Source organism: Stegodyphus dumicola, chromosome 11 (assembly GCF_044657685.1).
Source record: "Stegodyphus dumicola isolate Sdum_Otavi_A_Nest chromosome 11, ASM4465768v1".
NCBI classification, from domain to species: Eukaryota; Metazoa; Arthropoda; class Arachnida; order Araneae; family Eresidae; genus Stegodyphus; species Stegodyphus dumicola.
In genome coordinates this window covers 118,328,465-118,350,560 of record NC_140778.1, presented here as the reverse complement: position 1 = coordinate 118,350,560, position 22,096 = coordinate 118,328,465, and the positions used below count along the sequence as shown (strand labels likewise).

The 22,096-nt window shown below is 32.4% G+C and overlaps 1 protein-coding gene across 7 annotated transcripts in view; it reads left to right on the top strand.

Annotated features, from left to right (window-relative positions):
- Positions 1–22,096, top strand: part of LOC118205862 (uncharacterized) — a 238,591-nt gene that overhangs the window by 13,240 nt on the left and 203,255 nt on the right. For all 7 annotated transcript variants that reach the window (XM_085827135.1, XM_085827138.1, XM_085827136.1 and 4 more), the window contains exons 2-3: positions 17,288–17,389; positions 18,864–18,971. In XM_085827135.1, the coding sequence (XP_085683261.1) occupies positions 17,288–17,389; positions 18,864–18,971 (210 nt within the window). The remainder of the gene's footprint in view (positions 1–17,287; positions 17,390–18,863; positions 18,972–22,096) is intronic.

Here is a 22,096-nt window from a genome sequence, read left to right as displayed (position 1 = left end):
GTGCGGCCAATTGCAACCACAATAGGAGGTGCACATGTACATGTTATAGCAGTCCTATATACAAAATTTCAATGTTCTGAGGCTACTCGTTTTTGAGTTATGCGAGATACGTATGTACGTACATACGTTCGTACAGACGCCACGAAAAATTCTCTTCAGAATTCATTTTAAAGCAGTTTTATAATTTTTTTTTGGAGGAAAGGAGTATGTTATTCTGTCCTTACGTACAGATATCACGCAAAAACATTTTTAAATTGTATTCGATAGCGGTCAAAATGGATATTTTCGTTAAAATATGCTGTCTGAACCGTTTCACGATTACAACATTTCTTTTTTACTTCGTACAAGGAAATAAAATTACTCAGCAGCTGGAGATGTTTCTGAAAGTGGTTTGTAATGTGAACGATATTCATATTGCGAATACTCTCACCAAGTATGAAAGCGTTGAGCATATGCAAAAGTACCATTCCGGGCTTAAAAACCTGAAGGGAAAAGAAAAACTTCTTAATAGAGCAGCAAACGGGGTTGCTCACTAACGGATGTCTTTGTTGAAAAATTTCAAATTGCTATGTAATTCCAATCAGAAACAATGAGTATATCTCACAGAGAATACAAAATGCAGAAAGTGTTCCAATTTCTTTCACATTGTGGAAAATTTTTACTAGAAAATTTTTACAGTACTCCAGTGCAAAACAAGGAACCAGACACCTGATGAAATATCAGCAAGCTACACGTCAGTTAGAAGAATGCACTATTAACATTATTAACCTTACTAATTCAGAAGTCAAACAACAAAAATCAGCGTTATACCTACAAAATTTTCACAGGACTAGTTTCGATGGTTTTACCGAACCATCATCTTCAGCTGCAAAACCGCAAATGAACAAGATAGGAAATAATGATTAGATAAGATAAGAAAGCCTGAACAAGAATAAGCAAGTGGCGCCATCTGTTGGCGAAACCAGAACTAAAACATAATTTCTCTAAAAGCCGAAGGCAAATTTGGATTGGAATTAGGATAGTTAACTAGAACAGAAAGATTTTTATGAATGTGAAATGCCTCTAGAAAATCCAGTTCTCCAATGGAAGATGTTTTTTGAATAATTTTGGCAGCAGAAAAATTGAAAGTGTGATTTTCGGACCAGCAATGTTGAGCAACAGAAGACTTCTGTGTTTCCTTTTTTCTAACATATGCCTCATGTTCTTTGACGCGAAATTTTAGGGCTCTCTTAATTTTGGCCAATGTAAATTAAACCACACTGGCAAGGAATCCTATAAATACCCCAGGAATTCATATCCGGAATGGGGTCCTTGAGTATAGAAGTTGGAATTTTATTGATGGGAGAATAAACAACCCGAAAGTTAAATTTCTGCAAAATATGTGCAACTTTATAGCTAATTGATGGAAAGAAGGGAATGACAACAGAATTTTTATAATCTAAAATAAGAGTGTGGCTTTTAGTGTGTTCAGATGAGAATTTTTTAACTGCTTGATTAATAATGTTGGGTGAAAAGCCCCTGTCAATAGCTATTGCTTTTAAATAATTTAGTTCTTCATCAAGGGCTAGTTTGGAGGAGCAAACTTGAAGAGCACGGAAAACATAGGAATAAAATGAAGCTAACTTTTGTTTAGTCGGATGACATGATTTAAAGTGTGGTGGAAGGCAAACCGATGAAGGTTTACGGTAAACTGTAGTATTGAAGTTGGATGTGTTACGTGTGACCAGAATGTCGAGAAACGGAAGAGAATTGCAAGTCTCAAGTTCAAAAGTGAACTGAATAGCAGGATCAATAGAATTCATTGTTGAAAGAACTTTATTTAAATCATCTTTATTACCTTCAAACAGGGTAAAAGTATCGTCTACGTAGCGGAACCATGCCGGGAAGTTTAAAGTTTCAAACAATTTTGATTCATAATAATGCATGTAGATATCAGCCAGGTTGGGACTGAGGGGGCTTCCCATGGCTAATCCCTCAGTTTGCTTGTAATATTTATTTTGGAAAACAAAATGTGTTTGTTTCAAACAGAGTTGAGTGAGAGAAATTAGCTCCTCAATTTCGATGCAAGAGAAATGAAATTCGCGAAGTCTGGATAAGATAGTCGTCATGGATAAGAACACTTACATCGATGGTGTCACTAAACTCTTAAACGAAGGACCATATAATCCGATCCCTAAAGATCCTTCACCTTGGGACTTATCCAAAATAAAAACTGCGATCAAATCTTCGCAAATCATTTCAAGCAACTTAAAACATTCGCTTATCCCATCTGTTGCGAATTGTGCCAGATTATATGCTCTTCCCAAAATTCATAAAAGTGGTATTCCTTTCCGCCCTATTGTATCAAATTTAGGTACTTCCTCGTATCCTTTAGCTAAATATTTAGTTTCTAGATTTTCCACTCTATTAGACAATAACATTTACACCATAAAAAATTCAATAGAGTTTGTAAAAAAGGTTAAAAACATTTCTCCTAGTAATTTACTCATGGTTTCTTTTGATGTAAAATCATTATTCACCAATGTCCCAGTGGAGGGTGCATTAAGATGTCTAGAAACCAGACTTCGCGAATTTCATTTCTCTTGCATCGAAATTGAGGAGCTAATTTCTCTCACTCAACTCTGTTTGAAACAAACACATTTTGTTTTCCAAAATAAATATTACAAGCAAACTGAGGGATTAGCCATGGGAAGCCCCCTCAGTCTCATCCTGGCTGATATCTACATGCATTATTATGAATCAAAATTGTTTGAAACTTTAAACTTCCCGGCATGGTTCCGCTACGTAGACGATACTTTTACCCTGTTTGAAGGTAATAAAGATGATTTAAATAAAGTTCTTTCAACAATGAATTCTATTGATCCTGCTATTCAGTTCACTTTTGAACTTGAGACTTGCAATTCTCTTCCGTTTCTCGACATTCTGGTCACACGTAACACATCCAACTTCAGTACTACAGTTTACCGTAAACCTTCATCGGTTTGCCTTCCACCACACTTTAAATCATGTCATCCGACTAAACAAAAGTTAGCTTCATTTTATTCCTATGTTTTCCGTGCTCTTCAAGTTTGCTCCTCCAAACTAGCCCTTGATGAAGAACTAAATTATTTAAAAGCAATAGCTATTGACAGGGGCTTTTCACCCAACATTATTAATCAAGCAGTTAAAAAATTCTCATCTGAACACACTAAAAGCCACACTCTTATTTTAGATTATAAAAATTCTGTTGTCATTCCCTTCTTTCCATCAATTAGCTATAAAGTTGCACATATTTTGCAGAAATTTAACTTTCGGGTTGTTTATTCTCCCATCAATAAAATTCCAACTTCTATACTCAAGGACCCCATTCCGGATATGAATTCCTGGGGTATTTATAGGATTCCTTGCCAGTGTGGTTTAATTTACATTGGCCAAACTAAGAGAGCCTTAAAATTTCGCGTCAAAGAACATGAGGCATATGTTAGAAAAAAGGAAACACAGAAGTCTTCTGTTGCTCAACATTGCTGGTCCGAAAATCACACTTTCAATTTTTCTGCTGCCAAAATTATTCAAAAAACATCTTCCATTGGAGAACTGGATTTTCTAGAGGCATTTCACATTCATAAAAATCTTTCTGTTCTAGTTAACGATCCTAATTCCAATCCAAATTTGCCTTCGGCTTTTAGAGAAATTATGTTTTAGTTCTGATTTCGCCAACAGATGGCGCCACTTGCTTATTCTTGTTCAGGCTTTCTTATCTTATCTAATCATTATTTCCTATCTTGTTCATTTGCGGTTTTGCAGCTGAAGATGATGGTTCGGTAAAACCATCGAAACTAGTCCTGTGAAAATTTTGTAGGTATAACGCTGATTTTTGTTGTTTGACTTCTGAATTAGTATTTATTCGGCGTGTTATTGTGTCTTAATTCTTAACCTTGTATATATAAAACTAGGAGAGCAGAAGTTCCTATAAAAAGTAAGCACTTACATGGAAAGGCGCAAAATGCAAACAGAAGTCTTATAACGATTGTTCTCTTTGCTATCGTAAAGTGTACTAGATGTTGAAGACTGTTTGATTAATTATCACCAAAACCTTTAAAGTACTACAAATTCAGGAGACGGGTGTAAAGTACCATTTATTAACTCAAATAAGGTTTGTTAGTCAGCACCAGCTCATGCTTACAAAAGCCAATACTTTTGGCTTAATTCAAAAGGTAATAAATAACTTTAAAATTAATGAAATTAAGTATAGTAATTAAGTAAGCTTCACAAAATAACAATCGCGCAAGCTAGCTCCGACTCAACAGGCTGCGTATAGAATCCTAATGTAAAGAATAACTAAGCGCCGCAGAATTCTAATCGCTAGAGAAAAAAATTTAGCAAAGTGACTTTCATGCAGGCTGAACACGCTCTTCCTTCTAACTATACTAATACTACCTTCCTTCTAACTATTTTGAATATTGCGCGTGCTGAAAATTTGCATTTTTACAGGGAAATTAAGTAAAATTTGAAAGGAAAGGTACTTAAAATAACGGGTTAGAAAATTAAACGATACTTTACAGTTTTAATGCCCTTTTGTGGAAATTTATACCGATGGGCGTGTTTATGGAATTAAGAACTATTAAACTGCGGCACACATGTTATATAATTTAACAGAGGTTTTGGAAGCTTAACAATTTAAATTGTGTAAGAGTAAAACATGAGGAACATGCAATTAAAGGATTTAGTTAAGTCCACATGGAGCGAATAAATGAATCGAAAGGCGAATAAATTACACTAACCAGAGTAAAAATTGACAGAAAACAAGCATATAGGCCGATTAGGAAAAGCAAAACAGATAGAAAGGAAGGTGTAACCTATACATTTGTGGAGTTTTAGGTATCTGGGTGAGGATTTAGTAATAGAGATGTACTTTTTTAAACTTTTAATGCATTTTATCAAAATCTGTTTTGCTCAAAACTTGTTTACTTCATGCAAGATAAATCAAATAATTGTTTTTTTTTAATCTTTTTTTATTTTTTAAAATATTTATGAAGCACCATGTTCTTAATCTACATTCACTTATCTAGAGAATGACGAACCAGAATATTTATATTGTAAATATTTTTGAAACTATGTATTGTTGTTATAATAATGATATCGTGAATTTACTGAAAATAAGCTGAAAATTCTTATTTTTAGCATAACATTAAAATTATGCGTCATTCTCTATATAAAAGCATGTTATTTAATATTGTGTGACTTTTTTTCATGTAACTGCAATTGTTTCCCAAGTAGGATGTTTCAAATTAAAAAACAATTCTTAAAATTTAACATATATTTAATATTTTTGTAAAATAATAATAGTACGTATTATATCTTCATATTCCCTAATTAAGTTTCGTAAACAATAAATGAGAAAACATGTTTATAATGTACTTATACTGCGTTTTTGAAAATACGTGCTCTGAACATGATCCTTAAAGATTATCTTGCAATACAGAGAAAAATATAATATATGGCAAAAATATTGTTATTTGAGTTAATAACTGGCTTATAGCTATTATACTATACTCATTACTGTATTTTAGTTAATCTACCAGCTATTGATTTCATATAATTTATAATATATATAAATTATATTATAAATTTAAACAAATTTAAATTCTAAACAAATACGTATAAAAGTAAAAAAGTAGAAAAGCAAATTTAAATTCTAAAAAAGGAAAAAAGCCAAAATAATTTAAAATAATTTAAAAATATGCAAACATGTAAAAGATTTAATTCTCAAACTAATCTACAATATCATTTAAATTCAGAAGCATAAGCAAATAAAGTGTAAAATCTATCCATGAAAATAAATCTACTAATTTAATAAATTAAAATTAAATTAAACATTTTTTTTTTTAAAAATGCATATGTGAATGATCGTAGAGTAGGCAGGAGACAGACTTATCAAGGGGAAGTTGCCCCCAAACCTAACTCTCCAATCATTCAATTCGTGTTTCGTCATTCATGCAGGCAAGGGTAAACGTCAAAACCAAAAGTAATTCCAATAAAGTGGTACCCTTAGAAATTAACATTTAAGTATTAACATTTAAGAATTAAAATTCAAAAAGGAAAATACTAATTAAGTCTTTTGAGAAACAAGCAAGTAAAGTCAAGAATTAAACTTTTTCTTAAAAAATTTAATTCTTTAAAAATTAATTTTTTATAAAATAATAAAAAAATCTAGAAACCAATGTATTTTAGAAATCCTTGGCTACAGAAACTTGTCTACAAATCCTTGTCTACAGAAATTAGAAGTTTGTTTATTATTAATTAAGTTTGGAGGCAACTTCCCCTTGATAAGTTTGTCTCCTGCCTACTGTACGAACATTCACATATGCATTTTTAAAAAAAATTGTTTAATTTAACTTTAATTTAATAAATTAGTAGATTTATTTTCATGGATAGATTTTACACTTGATTTGCTTATGCTTCTAAATTTAAATGATATTGAAGATTAGTTCGAGAATTAAATCTTTTACATGTTTGCATATTTTTAAATTATTTTAAATTATTTTGGCTTTTTCCATTTTATTAGAATTTAAATTTGCTTTTCTACTTTTTTAATTTTATACGTATTTGTTTAGAATTTAAATTTGTTTAAATTTAAATTTCATTCCTTGCAGCAATGGCGCAAAGAATATTTAATTACACATGTAGTTAAATTTAATTTTTTAATTAAACTCAATTTATTCCTCTAAATTATAATATATATATAATTTATAATATATTTGATATAATTTATATATTTATAAGTAAAAATATTAAAACTTTTAAAGAACTCGAGTGAAACTTCTTCGAAATGTCTAAGACTTGTGTTCTCGTATTCGGTGGCTTGACATAATACAAAGTAGATATTTTTCATTATAGGGAAACAATAAACCAAAACACTAGTCAAACAATTCTTACCAAAAAGCCTAATAGCCACAGTTAAATTTCATGTGTTATTATTATGGTTTATAGCAGCTTATTTGCTTTTAAAGTTTCCAAAGTATGTATTCGTGTATTTCAAAGAAGTATGTATATAACTAACCTTAGAGATGTGTTTCTTATGTTTAAACTTTATCACAATCGAAATCAACTGATGAAAAGTATGCTCCTTGCTGGAAATATCAAACAGGGCATATATCTTTCAAGTGATTTTTTTCGGCATGTACTGTCCTGATGAGAAATATTTAAAAAATTATTAAAATATGTACTATTAGAAAATGCTAAAAAATATTGGCTTCTTGAAGCAAATATTTGTCGCAAATCTCCGCAAGTAAAATGAACATGCAGCTATGTCTCAAATATTTACAGATTTTCGCTGTGTTATATCATTATAACATAATAGAAAATCATACGTCATATTTACTACTGAACATCATTTCTGTGAAATAACATATGTCGATATTCATACTAGATTATGAGGTAGGTAACTGTGTGTTATAGGTAACATAACAGAACATTTCAACCAATATTGTATCAATAACATACTAAGTATGTGAGCAGTTATCAGAGTGTAACGTAAGAACAAAATATGCAAACAATTCTAAATTTCAAGATGCGTTGTGTATAAACAAAACCCATTCTACGTTTAAGGTCCAGTGTAAGGAATTAAATACAATAATTACAAGGCTAAGTAGGTAAAATCAATCTAACGTTTATTTATAAGCAATTTGTAAAGAATAATTACATTATTAACATGGGTGGCAGCAGGTTACCTTTACTCTGAAGAAACAAATTTACGTACTTGCAAACAAATTTAACAAATTCACCTTGCGGAGGCATCTAACATTTTTTAGGGTTCTGGTAACAGAGCTGGAAATAACAAAATTCGTCGGTCGAGTCTTTCTGCAAAGAAAACAAAACTTAATTAATAATGGAAAATATTTTCGGAGGCCAGGCTCTCCGCCCTACAGCCGCTTCCATCCGGCAGGACTCCGGTCAACACCAAGATGTTGGCCATTCTGGGATTCAGGTGCTACCACTGCGTCCGTCGGGAGGTTGTCTAATTTCTTAGTCTGCCATGGCACGCCGTCGGCTGGTCCCCTCTCTGCATCTTGAATGTCATCGAGAACAGCAAAAAATGATTCTTGTGGACCCTCCCTTCAAAAGTAACTAGTTATTCGAAAATGGTTTCCTCGTCTTCCTCTCTCGAAAACACCGCGCAGCCACTTTAATAGTTGGCGCGTTTTCTGAAAACTTGGCGTAGATGTTGATCAGCAGGAAGCCAAAACCAGCAACCTGAACTAAGCGATCTTCACGGGAAGGGGTTTCCCGACTACCAGAAGAGCCATTTATCTCCATTCCTCCTTCAAGGCCACACAAATGTGTCGTCAGATCTGCAGACGAAAAACAAGGGGGGGGGAGAAACTAGCCTCGCTCGAGGTCAAATCTTCTAACTCAACGGATATTTTTGATAATGCAAATCTTCTAAACGGATATTTTCCTCCACCATAAGTATGCTGTAGAACATCTCCATGCTTGCCTGGTCCAGCAAAACAGGGTCCTCTTTTCGTGAAACACCATATGGTATATCCATTCAGCACTTCGCCCCCACATATGGTGTTTCCCTTGGGAAAAGGAATTTTGAGTTGCAGTAAAACCGCTGATAAGAGTTTCCGAGAAAGAAATCCAAGCCGAGGGCAAGGGGTGAAAAATCTCTGAACCAAGTTAATACAAAAATGACTTTGGGAAATTAAAAATGAAGCTACTAATTACACAACATTATAATTCATAATAAAAATGTCAGCACTGTAAAAATCGTTCCTTCAGCCACAATTAAAGTATACGCACATATTATCCAAATTGAAATACAAATACAATAATTTATCCTACCGCCAGTGAGAAAATATGTATTCGTTTAACTTTAAAAGAAGGAGGGAAACAAATTAAGTTACTTAAGGTTAACAAAAAAATTAACACACCAAAGTGCAGCAACAAGGCTTTAAAAAAATAATTAAGGTTAAAAGTTAAACAATTTTAAAGGTCAAAACAACAAGATACAAAAACCAAAAATCTTAAGTCCCTAAACTCAAATTAAAATTAAACAACTTCAACTCAAGAAAACTTTTAAAGAAACCTAACCAAAACTTAAAGTTTACAAAAGTTACAATTTAAACTTACAACCAACTTTAAACAACAACAACAACAAAAAAAAAAAAAAGTTAGAACTTCAATTACAAATCAAAACTGAAATAATAATCAAAACAACTTAAGCTTGAAAATAAACGATTAATACATAACAGCTGTAAAATATACGTGCAAGTTTCAGTTTATATTAATTTACGACGAAATATTATCATAGCAAAATATTCTATTTCCTGTAATTTGTCTTCAGCATTCTCAGCACATTGTAATTGCCTGTTCTTAACAATCTTATGTTTAAAGTTAACTGTTTTAGCAATGCGTTTTAAATATGAGATTTGATGCTCTCTACGTTTAATTCCTAATTTCTTAGGATTTAAAATAATACGCCCGTCAATTAGTGCTTAGTTTAAATTAATTTCAAGTGTTAAACAGTAATCTTTATACTAAGATGAGACTGCATTTTCATTTTTAAAGCTTATGATTTTTATACGTAAAATATTTTTTTATTAAATATACATCAACTGTTTGAAGTTTTATGGTAAATCTTGCGAAATTATCGTTCGCAATTTGAAGTTTTCACATTGCAATATTTTATCAATTACTACGATTATTATGGGTAAGTAAGTAAACATAAAGAAGCGTTGTTTACATAAACCACAGATGGGCATAGTTTTTATTTATTTTTCCGATACTACAAATAACAGCTGGTAGTCGTTTTCTGCAATAAAATATATAATTTTATCGATAACCTTATAGACTGATGTTAGATTAAATTTTTAAAGTAACATGTTTCCTTAGCTCACCTGACGAACTTCTAAAAGTTTAGCAATAAATTACTTACTATATATCTTTCAATAATTTCATAACAATTACTTAAATGTTTCACATAACAATTACTTAACCGAGCATTAATGTTCTTAACAATTGCTTAAATGTTGTTAAATGTTCACTTATATTCGTGAGCGTTAATGGCAAAACAATCTATGACGTACATTATTTTGCATAAAGAGAATTAATTGACTTTAAAATTTACATAAAAAAGTGCTGTTTCTTTTAACGCAGCAACTATAATTTTCAAAAATAAAATTATCTTTCAATGAATGTTTTAACTATTGGTAGCAATCGTACGCGGTAGAAGTTGGAATGCATTTTCCCCCTTTGTTTACTCATCTTTCTGGTATAAAAATCGTCAGGGAAAAACTATGCGAATAATTTGACTTCCACGGGATGCAGTTATAGTAAGAAGATAAAAAATGAGAAGTAGGCATGGATAAAGTTCACGCAATTTTTACAATATTATTTCTTTAAATATTACCTTTAAATATGAAAACAAAATTACCAGTATCTAAAAATATATCGTCATTCCCGCTTTCCTGTAACATGAATCCCACCCGTTCTTATTGTTTTCTCTACTACTCTTTAGACCTCAAATCATCCATAAATAATTAAGAAGGGAATATGCTGGACAAGGCGGTTATGATTATTTTTGGGACCCCCATAAGCATTGCCCAAATCCGACACATGCGTGTGTGAAACTATCAATTTTTTCACTTGTACTGTAATATACTATTGCAGTTTTAGGTCATTAACTTCTAATTTTAAGACATAGAACAATGTAGAAATTTTAAATAAACAACAAACTTAAAAATATAATACAATAATAAAAATAAATTCAGTTGCTTAATATAAATTCAAACGTTAACTATAGTCTGTCTATTAAGTGTAGCCACTGAAAGGTGATTACTGAGAAAACCCACTACTTCTAACAGCGCATATGCGAGGATTAAGTATCAATTAAGTATCAATTAAGTATTAAGTATCAATGTGAAGGGTGTGCCTGTTTATTTTTAATTAAATTAGCAGATCTTGGCAAAATAGTCGACACCGCAGGACGAAGCACTTCTTCAATATTCTGTACATTTTATTAACACTTTGATTGTATGGTGGTTAGAGACGAAAGTGTTATCTCACACAAAGATGTCGTAAACATAATCTACGACCATTAATCTCCATACCTTAATCTCCATAAGGTAAAAGAAAGTTTATGGCAGTTTCAGATATCGTTGGAAATTCTTTTGCGACTCCTAGCCAGAAGTCTTCTAAGGACTTCATATTAAAATCAAATTTCAACCCCGCATTATTTAATAAATCGGCAAGGTCTTGTGATTTTAATGGCAAATGAGTAATATTTTTCACATTAATTCTAAATGGTTTCACAATCCATATTAGTTCTTCGGAACTAAAATTTGAAGGGAAATATTTCTCAAAGTTTTTCTCAAGACACCGAAGATGTTCATTTATCACTTTTAATAACTCATCTTTTTGATTATCTGTTTCACAATTTTCATTTAAAAATTCACTTGTTGCGATAAACATTTCTAACGAACCCTTTTCCCCCATGCTTCTCCATATGGTAATTTTCTTAATAAAAGTATCAATTTTTGATTTGAATATGCTGGTGCAAACTTTTTCTTGAAGCGACAAATTTAGTTCATTTAGTGTTTCAAATATCTCACTTATTTGAGTGAGATATTTGAGTGAGACATAGTTTTTGTAACTCTAACTTATTATACTATGGAATAAATTCTCATAATCAGATTTTTGTTCGGTTAGAAAGAGAACACGATTGTTCAGGAGCACGACTGTTAATAAAGTTGACCACTTTAACACTATCTTGAAGCTCAACATCTAACTCCGCTGATAGATTTTTGGCCATCAGGGCCTCTTGATGTAGCATGCAATGAGTAAATGTTATATGTTCGTTGCCACTTTCCTTAACTTTGGCTAGAAATCCAATTTTTTCACCGACCATCGCTTCAGCACCGTCTGTGCAAATGCCAACACAATTTTTCCACTGCAAATTTTCTTCAATGAAAAATCCATTAACATTTTTACAAAAATGTCCTCTCCTCTTGTGTGTCCATCCAGAGAGTGACAAAATAAAAATTCCTCATGAATACATCCTTCAAAAATATATCTAACATACTCTAACAATTGAAACAACTTGGCAATATCAGTAGATTTATCCATCTGGATTGCAAACTTAGGACTCATTTTGCGCCTAGTTATTAGATACTAATGTTGATCTTTATTAGTTTCCTAAATTCGCTTTGAAACAGTATCGCTGGATAATGGAATTTTACGGATTTCATTCATGCAGATTTTGCCATGAATTATTTTGGGCATCTTAATAGCACTCGGTAATTTTTCTCCAAATGAATAGGCCTTTTTTTTTTTTTTTTTTTTTTTTTTTTTTTTTTCAATTAAATAGGATTTTGCCAAATTTTTGCTGATTTGATGATTTCAAAAGTCTTTCAAAGTATTCTTTGTGTTTCTTGCAGTGCGCAGTATACTTTGTATTAAAATGTCGCCTTAATTTGGCGGGTCTCATGCTTTCTGTAGTCAAAACTTCGTTACAAATTAAGCATAATGGCTTTTCAGTTCCATCATAGTTATAAGAAGTAAACCCAAATTCCAAATATGATGTGTCATTTTTTTCTATTTTTCGATATTTTAACTGCGCTCGAGCTAGGTACCGGAGATGACTTCTCATATTGTTTTCAGTTTTCTTACCTCTAAACTCAACCACTTATCCATGATTCGTAAAAAATACTTTAAAATAATTATTGTTGAGAAAACAAGGGGGTTTGTTAACAGAATAACTGTAACTTACTTGCTGATACTACTTAAAACGAACGAAACAACGATGGCAAAGCGACAGAACGCTTGTTTTATCAGGAAAATATCACCGTATATATATATATTCTGAGTGAAGGGATGCTCAAACATATGAAAACGATCCGCATAGCAGACATAATGGCGAAACGGCTGAAGGCGACGGTTGAATTCAGTGATGGAAAAGCGCGCATGCGTTACCAAAACTCTCGATCTTGAATACACAAGGCTTTTGACGAAATGACAGCGTCACGTATAAAACAAGCAAAATGAACATTTCTGTTATAAAAAGAACGCGTCGAAACGTTTTCCCTTTTTCTTTGTCTGTATTGCCTTATCTTTATATATTCCCAGATACATTAAGTAAAAATATTTGGTAATTGTAAAATTATTATAATAAGAAATATCAAAACTGATAAAATTTTGGCGACACTCTGCTGCAGCTCCCGTGACCCCCTGGGGGTCGCGACCCACAGTTGAAGAAACTTTGTTTTAAAGCAACAGCTGGCATTCTTATGACTATCACACAAAATTTCGTATCAGAACCAGTTATTATTTCTTCTATTCGACAAGAGAGGCCGTTTGCAGGGAGGTAAATTATCTTCCTCAAACAATGTAAGAGCACCAAGAAAACTGCCATTTAGCCCTTTGTTGTAGATGGTTAATATAACTGCCAACCATCTTTTCGAGAAAAAAAATTAATTTATAGGGTTCGTTTTTTTGTTATAAAGGATCTTTTTCAAAAATAAATAAATAAATAAATAAATAAATAAATAAAACCACCGTTCTGGCCGACACGAAATTCTCCTTATTAATGTTTCTATATTTTTAATTAGCGAACCATTTTTCTCAATTTTATTTTCTGAATAACCGTTATTAATTTTGTCATTCTAATTGTAACCTTGTGCCATTCCGACGTCCACATCACCATTACGACGTCCGTCATCGAGCCTGGCACCATTGTCGACGTTGGCGCCTATGCTGTGGGGTCAGTGGCAGTCTTCTTAACGGACGCCACGAGTGCAGACCATTAGCCACCAATCAACAGCAAATGGTTGGTTCGATATGGGAATATCTATGATGTCTTGAACATGCTGCAGAATGGAGGTAGAAGTGGCTTCCGAGTGCGCTCCCGCTTGTCGGTGGTCAACGCGTGGTGACGTCATTCTCGCTGCACCGGTAGCCCTCGAACTTGCCACATTTCCGTTTCCTAAACATTGTCGCTAAAGCTGGTGCACTATGGACGCGTCTAGGTGTTTGTCAGCTATGATTATTAGTATGAAGCAACTTGCCTTTCTCAGTCCGATCACCATGCCCCTCGTAAAATCGTCTGCCTGCTAAAACTGCCTCCGTTGATGACGGCCTAGCATTCTCTGCTATTACACGCGTCTTCTGAGACAAGAAAAAATTTTCTATGATGATTTCTCTAGCAGAAATAACGGCACGAAAATCGAACATTTTGCAGGTTCCTTCTTCAACGTGCGCTTTAGAGCTGCGCATTTCACATCATTCGCATAACTCGTGATGTTGCATAACAAGGCAACTACCCTGAAATTTGCCTAATTTTCGGGGTGCGTAAACACCCCGAGGTGCAATTGTCGAGGTGCATAAATATTTTTTTTTTTCATAATTTGCATTTTGCATTAATTGTTTCTTTCGTAGTGTTGTAATGTCGGATAGTGTACAATGAGAGTTTTTTGAAAAATCCTTTATTTGTTAATAGCACTTAACAGATAATGTCATCAAGTACAGGACTGATAGGATTACCTTAGCTACTCCGAATTATATTTGTGTTGAATATGTTTGCTCTTGGTGACTACAAGAAATTAGAAAAATTGCTGAAAGTGTTGACACATTAGGTTATTTCGAAGCAGGAGACATAAAAAATGTGCATTGTTCTCACCGGGAGTCCATCATGGAACCTCTCAATACTCAGCGAGAGTGTTGACCATTACACCACAAAGGCATGCTAGGAAGGCGGGAGAAATACCTTATATGCTCCCCTTTTAAAGGATGACCCGGGATTAGAGGACCCAACAGCCCAAATCCTGGTGGTGGAGAATCATCATCTACCACCCTTATCAGTTCGTACGCCACTGTAGAGGCATTAAGTTATTTCAAAACAGTGGAGATGAGAAATAATGAATTTCATTGCCGGGACTCGAACGAAGGACCTCTGGATTATGCGCCAAGTTTGCTGACCATTACACCAAAGGCATGCTATGAAGGCGGGAGAAATATTTATAAAAGTATAGCAATATACTCCGGGGAGGGGGAAATACATAACGATAGTTCTTTGCAAAATCCTTCATCTCTTAACTGCGATTTTTGAGCATGAAGTACCTAACCGAAAGAAATAAAAACCAATCTCCTAGAGAATATTCAAATTCTTTTACTAAACCCCCAAGTGATTAGAGTTAAATATTTCTTCTATATAAATGAAGCATTCGCAGTTGAATTTGCTCATCCGCTTAAATTTAAAAGGTTTCTCTATGTTTCTTTATGTCTCAAGGGATTTTCTATCTTCCTTCTACTATATAAGTGAAAATAACGAAAATAATCCCTTTAAATACTTTTATGGATTTCAGAAAATCGATTTCATTATTCCAGACATCTAATTCTGCAGACATCAAAATTTACGCGCATTATCTGGGTTTGGTTAATGATTTTCTCACATAAAATGATTGATTCACATAAACCTACATCACGTGGTAAGAAAGAAAACATGTAAAATAATATAAAAAGTACAAAAAAATTATTTAATATATTTTAAATATCAATAGCATTTTTAATATACAATTTTTTTTAAGAAATAAGTGCAAAATCGCAAAACGTGGGAACACATTTTGTAACACTGACATTCTTAATACTGTAAAGAAATTTTTGCTTGTAGTTCACAACCCCATGTCGACACAACTAATAAAATCCTAATGACTTATACTTGACTGAAACATATTCATTCTTCAATGCCTCAGGAAACAATCTGCAAGGATGTGATATCAATATTATTGGAAATGGATCGATTATCTTCGGTTCTTATTCTGAAACTGACTTCTTTATTTGGATTCTAAATCGAAAAGAATTTCATTACTTTGATTACTTACTGCAGTTGTACGTTATTGGGAAAGGACTGCGTTTCCTCAGAAGATAGACTGATACAATATTTTTGTACTGATACACAAACAAAATTTTTTAAAAAATATTAATGTTCGCTTTCAAAGATTTTAAAATTTATGTATGCTAGTATGCTACCTTGGCTCGTGAAAAAGCTGAAATGCGATATACCTGAAACTGATATCGTGAAGCAAGCTAAGTTTTGGGATTTATAATTTATGCGAGAGATATATTACAAAACATAAGTCTTTACTGAACCAACATTATTCACTGTTATCTCATCTTACCTAATGAAAGCCGGCTTTAGTGAAGTCAAGAATTTACTACGGAAAACAAGAAATAGACTGAATATTTTGAAATAGCCAATTTAAGAATTATACGTTTTTATTTCAAACATTTATATCAGTTCATCAGTATATCAAATTAAGCTATCCCATTAATAAAATTCGAAGTTTTGTGCAACAAGAACCAGCAATTTTGTTTCCGAATAGTCTATAGTCTATATTTGCAAAGTTAAAAACTATAATAATACAAATATCATGAAGTAAAAATCAAATAAACCATTTTTCAACAATCTCTGTTAATATTCTTAGTCTTAATTGTTATCTTTAAACTATTTGTGTTGTGATTTTGCTGCTTGCTGAGAAAGGGAGAAAATGTAATGGGAATGGAGAGGAAAAGGTAAAGAGAAAAATTTAAGGGAGTCGTTGAAGAAAACCATTATTTTAAAAGGGTAATTCTTAAACTAGACAATCACTGCTATGTGTAACACATATGTGACAGTTTTTTTTCTCTTCACTTGTGCTTCAGACGATGAAATTTATCTCATTGAAAGAAAGAGTGGGAATTAGGTACCTATTTAATTACTAATTGATAAATTTATCAAATACAATTTAGGAAAACATCTCTGTTATAAAATTCTAATAAGATTATTTTATTTATATTACAGAGAATGAGAATATTTCTTTAATCGTTCAAAATTTTTAGTGCATAATCGTTATTGAAATAACGAAAACTAAAATTTTTGCTTTGTCTACATAAGTAAACAAATAAATACACTACGATCAGAAAGAAAAAAGTCAGTCTAATTATGGAGATTTTTCTAAAACCTGAATGGACTGCTATTACGGAGTCAATCTGTTTAGAGTTTTTCCGTAATTTTTGGGGAGATGAACTTTTAATTATGGGGCAACAGAGAGCATAGGCATTTTTTCTATAAATTTTTAGTTCACAAAATGAAGCTTTCAATCTAAATTGAAACTGAACCCGTAAGTAGCAAAAAATGCTGATAAATGAAAATTGAATTCTTTATGAAAACAAACTTCTCCTTAGTATACACTGCTTGAAATGTGTGACATATTGATACAATAAAATAGCATAAGCATTATCTGTTTCATACTCAACATTTTTTTTTCCACAGATTGTTCCTGTAACAATGGAAAATGCGTTGTAAATGAGAAAGGAAAACAAGTCTGTGAATGCCTACCAGAATTTGGATACTATACATCTACCATTTGCAAAGGTATGTGTATAATATTATTACCTTTTGCAATATATTTTGCTATTAGAAATCTGAAGGATAGTTTATCATCACTCATTGTTATTCTACATGTTATCTAGTTTAAAAAAGTAGGTAAAAATCAAATTATAAAAGGAAAGTAAAGATATAATATTTAACTTTCATGAGAAAAGGTAAAAATGAAGAATCCTTAAAGCCAGTGAAATTATTATTCACCCAGAACAAAGATCTATTTTGTTTCGGCCAGCCAAAGTAGCATAAATTGCAAACAGTTTGTGAAGTAGTGTAGCCACTAATTTTGGATTGACATTTGTATATTTTTAAATTTATATAAATTAACATTCGTTATTACAATGCTAATGTACATAAAATATTCATATTGGTTAAGCTATAAATTTATATAAAATATTATTTGTTATTAGATAATGTTCTGAATTTTGAAATGGTCATTGTTTCTGTTTCAACAATGGCCAATACATTGTGCTTAAAATAATTAAGCATTATTTTCTAAAATGAACTTAGTAAAACATATTTATGCTAGAATAAATTAATATTTAAATAATATTAAAATAGATAAAAGTTAAAATTTGAAAACGTTTCAGACATTAACATTCGCCCAAAAGAGTTATTTTAGAGTTAAGTCAGGTTTATCAGCAGAGATTATCAACAGAGAGGGACAGGTGGAACAGCGAAACATTTTACAGGATACTATTATAAACACAGAAACGCTATACATCTTCTGTATTTTAAAAAGTGAAAAAATATATAATTTAATTCTTTAGGACGTAATTTCTTTAACAATTTTTAATACATACATATTTAGGGAATTCCGCATATAAAGAGATCGCACTTTTGTGGTACTTGTGAAACATGAAAAATTGCACAACATTTTAGAAAGAAAACTTGATAAATAAGAAAAGATCCATTGTTAGAATAGTAACAATATTGTTCAAGTGTGAAATATTTAAAATGAAATTAAGTTAATGAAAAATTTCACAACAAGTCGCAAAATATAAAGTATGATTATTTGAGTTGAATTATATGCAGCGGATCGCGAATATAATTCAACGCAGCGGAACACACTGCACACATATAACGCCAATTATATTTTCCCAATAGTGAAAGGAAATATTTCAGAGTCTAATTGCTTTTTCTTTAAATGTATTAAAATGTTTTTAATTTTAATTTTAAAATGATATATATGCATGTTATTAAATGACATCTTTTTAAATTATTTCTATATATATTATTTTTAACTGTGCGAAATACCATATATTAAAGAATCACAAACTAAGCATATTATAAAACTTTTATATACAAATAGCGTTTTAAATTACTTATATGATAAACATTCTCGTTATTAAAACTATATCAAGTTAATAATTTGCATTATACGAGTGTTATGCTTAATATTATAAAGTATTATGATACATTCATAAATTTTAAAATGCATATAATCCGTTTCATTAATTCACAGCATGTGAATGCGGGAAAGGCTCAAACTGCACATTTTCCGGATTCTGGACAACTACAAAAACCTGCATTTGTAAAAAAGGATATAAAGCCGAGAATGATATTTGCAAGGGTATGATAAGTTTTATTTTTTTCACTAAATTACTGCATGATATTTAATATATGTCAAGTCACTGAATGATATATCTGCTCTTTATGATGAACCATTAAATTAATTTAACAAAAATATATCATCCAGAATGTAATCAGTGAAAGATTTCTTTCATTTCAGTAAGACAATTAGTTTTGGGAATTTCTTTGTTTTCTTATTTCCTTATACTTTCTAATTTCCTGAAAATATAGCAATGCATTGAATCATCGTTTTTAGAGTAAAAAAAAATTAAGAACAGTATGAATCGCGAACCATTGTTACCTTTTTCTCCTCTTTCCAACAGCATTCTGGCTGTACGTTGCCTAGTGGATCGCTTAAGTGGCGAAACATTTTAGACGAGCAAAAGGGAAAATCAATTTTGACTGGATAACATTTTAATTTTTATTTTTAGAGTTTTACCAAAATGATCTAATTTGATCAACTTTTGTACGAATATGTAGAACAGTGTTTCTCAAATTCGGTGGTATCGCCCTTGTGCTCCTCAGTGAGTAGTCAAGCAGTCAATGCGGGCGATTGAAACTAAAACTGGTATTTTAAAAATTTACATTAAAATGCTTTGAAATTTAGAATAAGAGGATATAAATGAAGTTTACGGCAAAAAGGATCAAATATTTTAAATCAAAAGGATTTTAAACAATTTTTTTTATTTAAAGCTTGGTGTCAAATTCCATATACAGCCTTTATTTAGAAATGCCGATACTTAAAGTATCTGTTTATTTACCCCTGCGTATCATAATAAGCTAACTAGCAAATTGTGCAGAAAAAAGGTGAGGCGTGTGGATGAAGATTTCTCGAGAGGAAAATTGGAAATAAGTAGAAACTGTTTTTCCTTTAGATATCAAATTTAACACTACAAATTCGATAATAAAATTTGTGTTTAAGTATCAAGTACGTGAGGAGCTCAGTGATAACTGGCATATTTTAAAAATTTTTTAGATAAAAAATTACGTTTCCGTAAGTCAATTTAAATTTTAAACCTTTTGTTTTATTCCAAGATAGGTATACGAGATATGCTTAATACTATTTATTTCTGGAAATCTAGGTGACCAATGAACGTGCTTAAAGTCAGATCGGTAGTCACCTGGTAGAAACCACTCAGTAGAAACTGTCGACGTGTGGGATGTCGCATTGTCCTGTTAGAAATGTCCAAATCCGTCGGAATGCACGATGGCCATGAATGGCTGCAGGTGATCGGACAGGATGCTTACGTATCTATAAGCTGAGAGTGTCTTATCTATACATATCAGAGATCCTACATTACGCCAACCGCACACGGCATATATCATGACAGTGCCTCCGTCAGCTGTAATACTTCCCGTTGACATATAGAGTCCATGTAGTCATGAGATTGTTTCCATACCCGTACACCTCCATCCACCTGATACAATTCGAAATGAGACTCGTCAGGCTAGACAACCTTGTTCTCAGTCATCAACAGTATAATGACGGTTTTTTCGGATCCAGGCGAGGAGTAAAGCTTTGTGTCGTCCAGTCAATAACGGAACAGGAGTGGGCTTTCGAAAGAATTTTTTATAATAAAAGCAGCTAAATGAGCAGAAAAAGCTGAAAATCTTTCAGACGGAACAACTGCTTATTCTGTGGTTTCCTGTATCAATGATGGTCCTTTGAATAGTTCTCACGCTGCTACTTGTTGATACCTCACATTGAAATATGCAGCAATTTGAGGAAGGATTTCAAGTTTGTCATTTTTAATTAATCATCGTTGGTCCCGTCCTTCCTTTTTCCGACCGCAGCTTTGCAGGATATTTGATGTTTTACTGGATTCCCGATATTCACTGTACACTCGAGAAATGTTCCTCCGCGAAAGTTCGAATTTTGCGCTACTTCGAAGACCCTATATCTCTCGTGCGCTCATATGTCGGTATACATACCGCTTGTAAATTAATTACGTCATTCCATTCCTTTCTCTAGCTTGCAAACATCTCTATGCTGCCATGTCCACCTTTGTTCGTATTCCAAGATTATATAACGTACATATAAAAACATTGCAATTGCTTATTATCTAGAAATATCTCATCTACTAAGAAACGATTTGCTTATGCTCGAAAATAAAGATTGGTGATTTATGGAAGTCTAGTTTCGTCATCTTCGTCTCGTCTCGCCACTCTGCCAACTCCGACTACGCAAAAAAAAAAAATATTCGAACTAAGACACAGAAAATTTGAAATTTTAAAACTCCATAGCATTATTCACTTAAAATGGCAGATCATTGTTCTTTCAGATTATCCAAAACCTAATATCCAATAGGGGCGAAATCTTCATTTATAGCAGCGGTTACGTAAAGTACTGGTCTAGGGGGGAAGATCCTGAAATTGCGGAAAGTTAATTAAAGGTTGCCTGATCGCGTAGAGCAAAGTATTTTTTATATTTTATATCTTCCCCCCCCTCAAAACGAGAGGCCGGGAGAGCAATGTATGAGATAAAAAATATAAAAAGCAAACTCCTAAATGTAATTGTCTATAACCTGTTTTAGTTACATTTAATTTGGGGATTTCCTCTTTCTGTCTTAGAAATAGCGCGATAAGTCTAAACTGCGTCATTCAAGTTAATCATGCGATCTTACATAACCCTGAATGCAGATGCCTCTTGACCAATCACCAAATTGTAAACCAAAACTAAAAACTGAAACTTTCGAGTCTCACCCTTCTTTCTATGAACTGATGCGTTACTTTTGCTTGTGCTTTGCGCTTGGCCGGACCTTTTTCTGCAATCATGTATGTGCTGAAATATTTGCTTCTATTGCAATAATATCAAAACTGTAAATGCTATTTAATAGGCACCAGTAGACTGCCAAGTGATTGTGGCCACAAAATGTTAATTTAAATAAATAGGAATTTAATCCAGCTCGACTGCTTATTCTTTAAAATGGGTGGACGCTCTAAGCATCAAGTATCTACGCCATCAGGTTTTCTACGCATCTACGCTTCAGTGTTCTTATTTTAGTGCCTCCAAAATTGTTTTGTCATTACATTCTTCTGCCATTTCTAATTATGAAAAAATATTTCAAGTGTTTCGAAAATATGTAGGGAAAATTCTGGTACATTTGAGATTCCAGGTTTGTATTA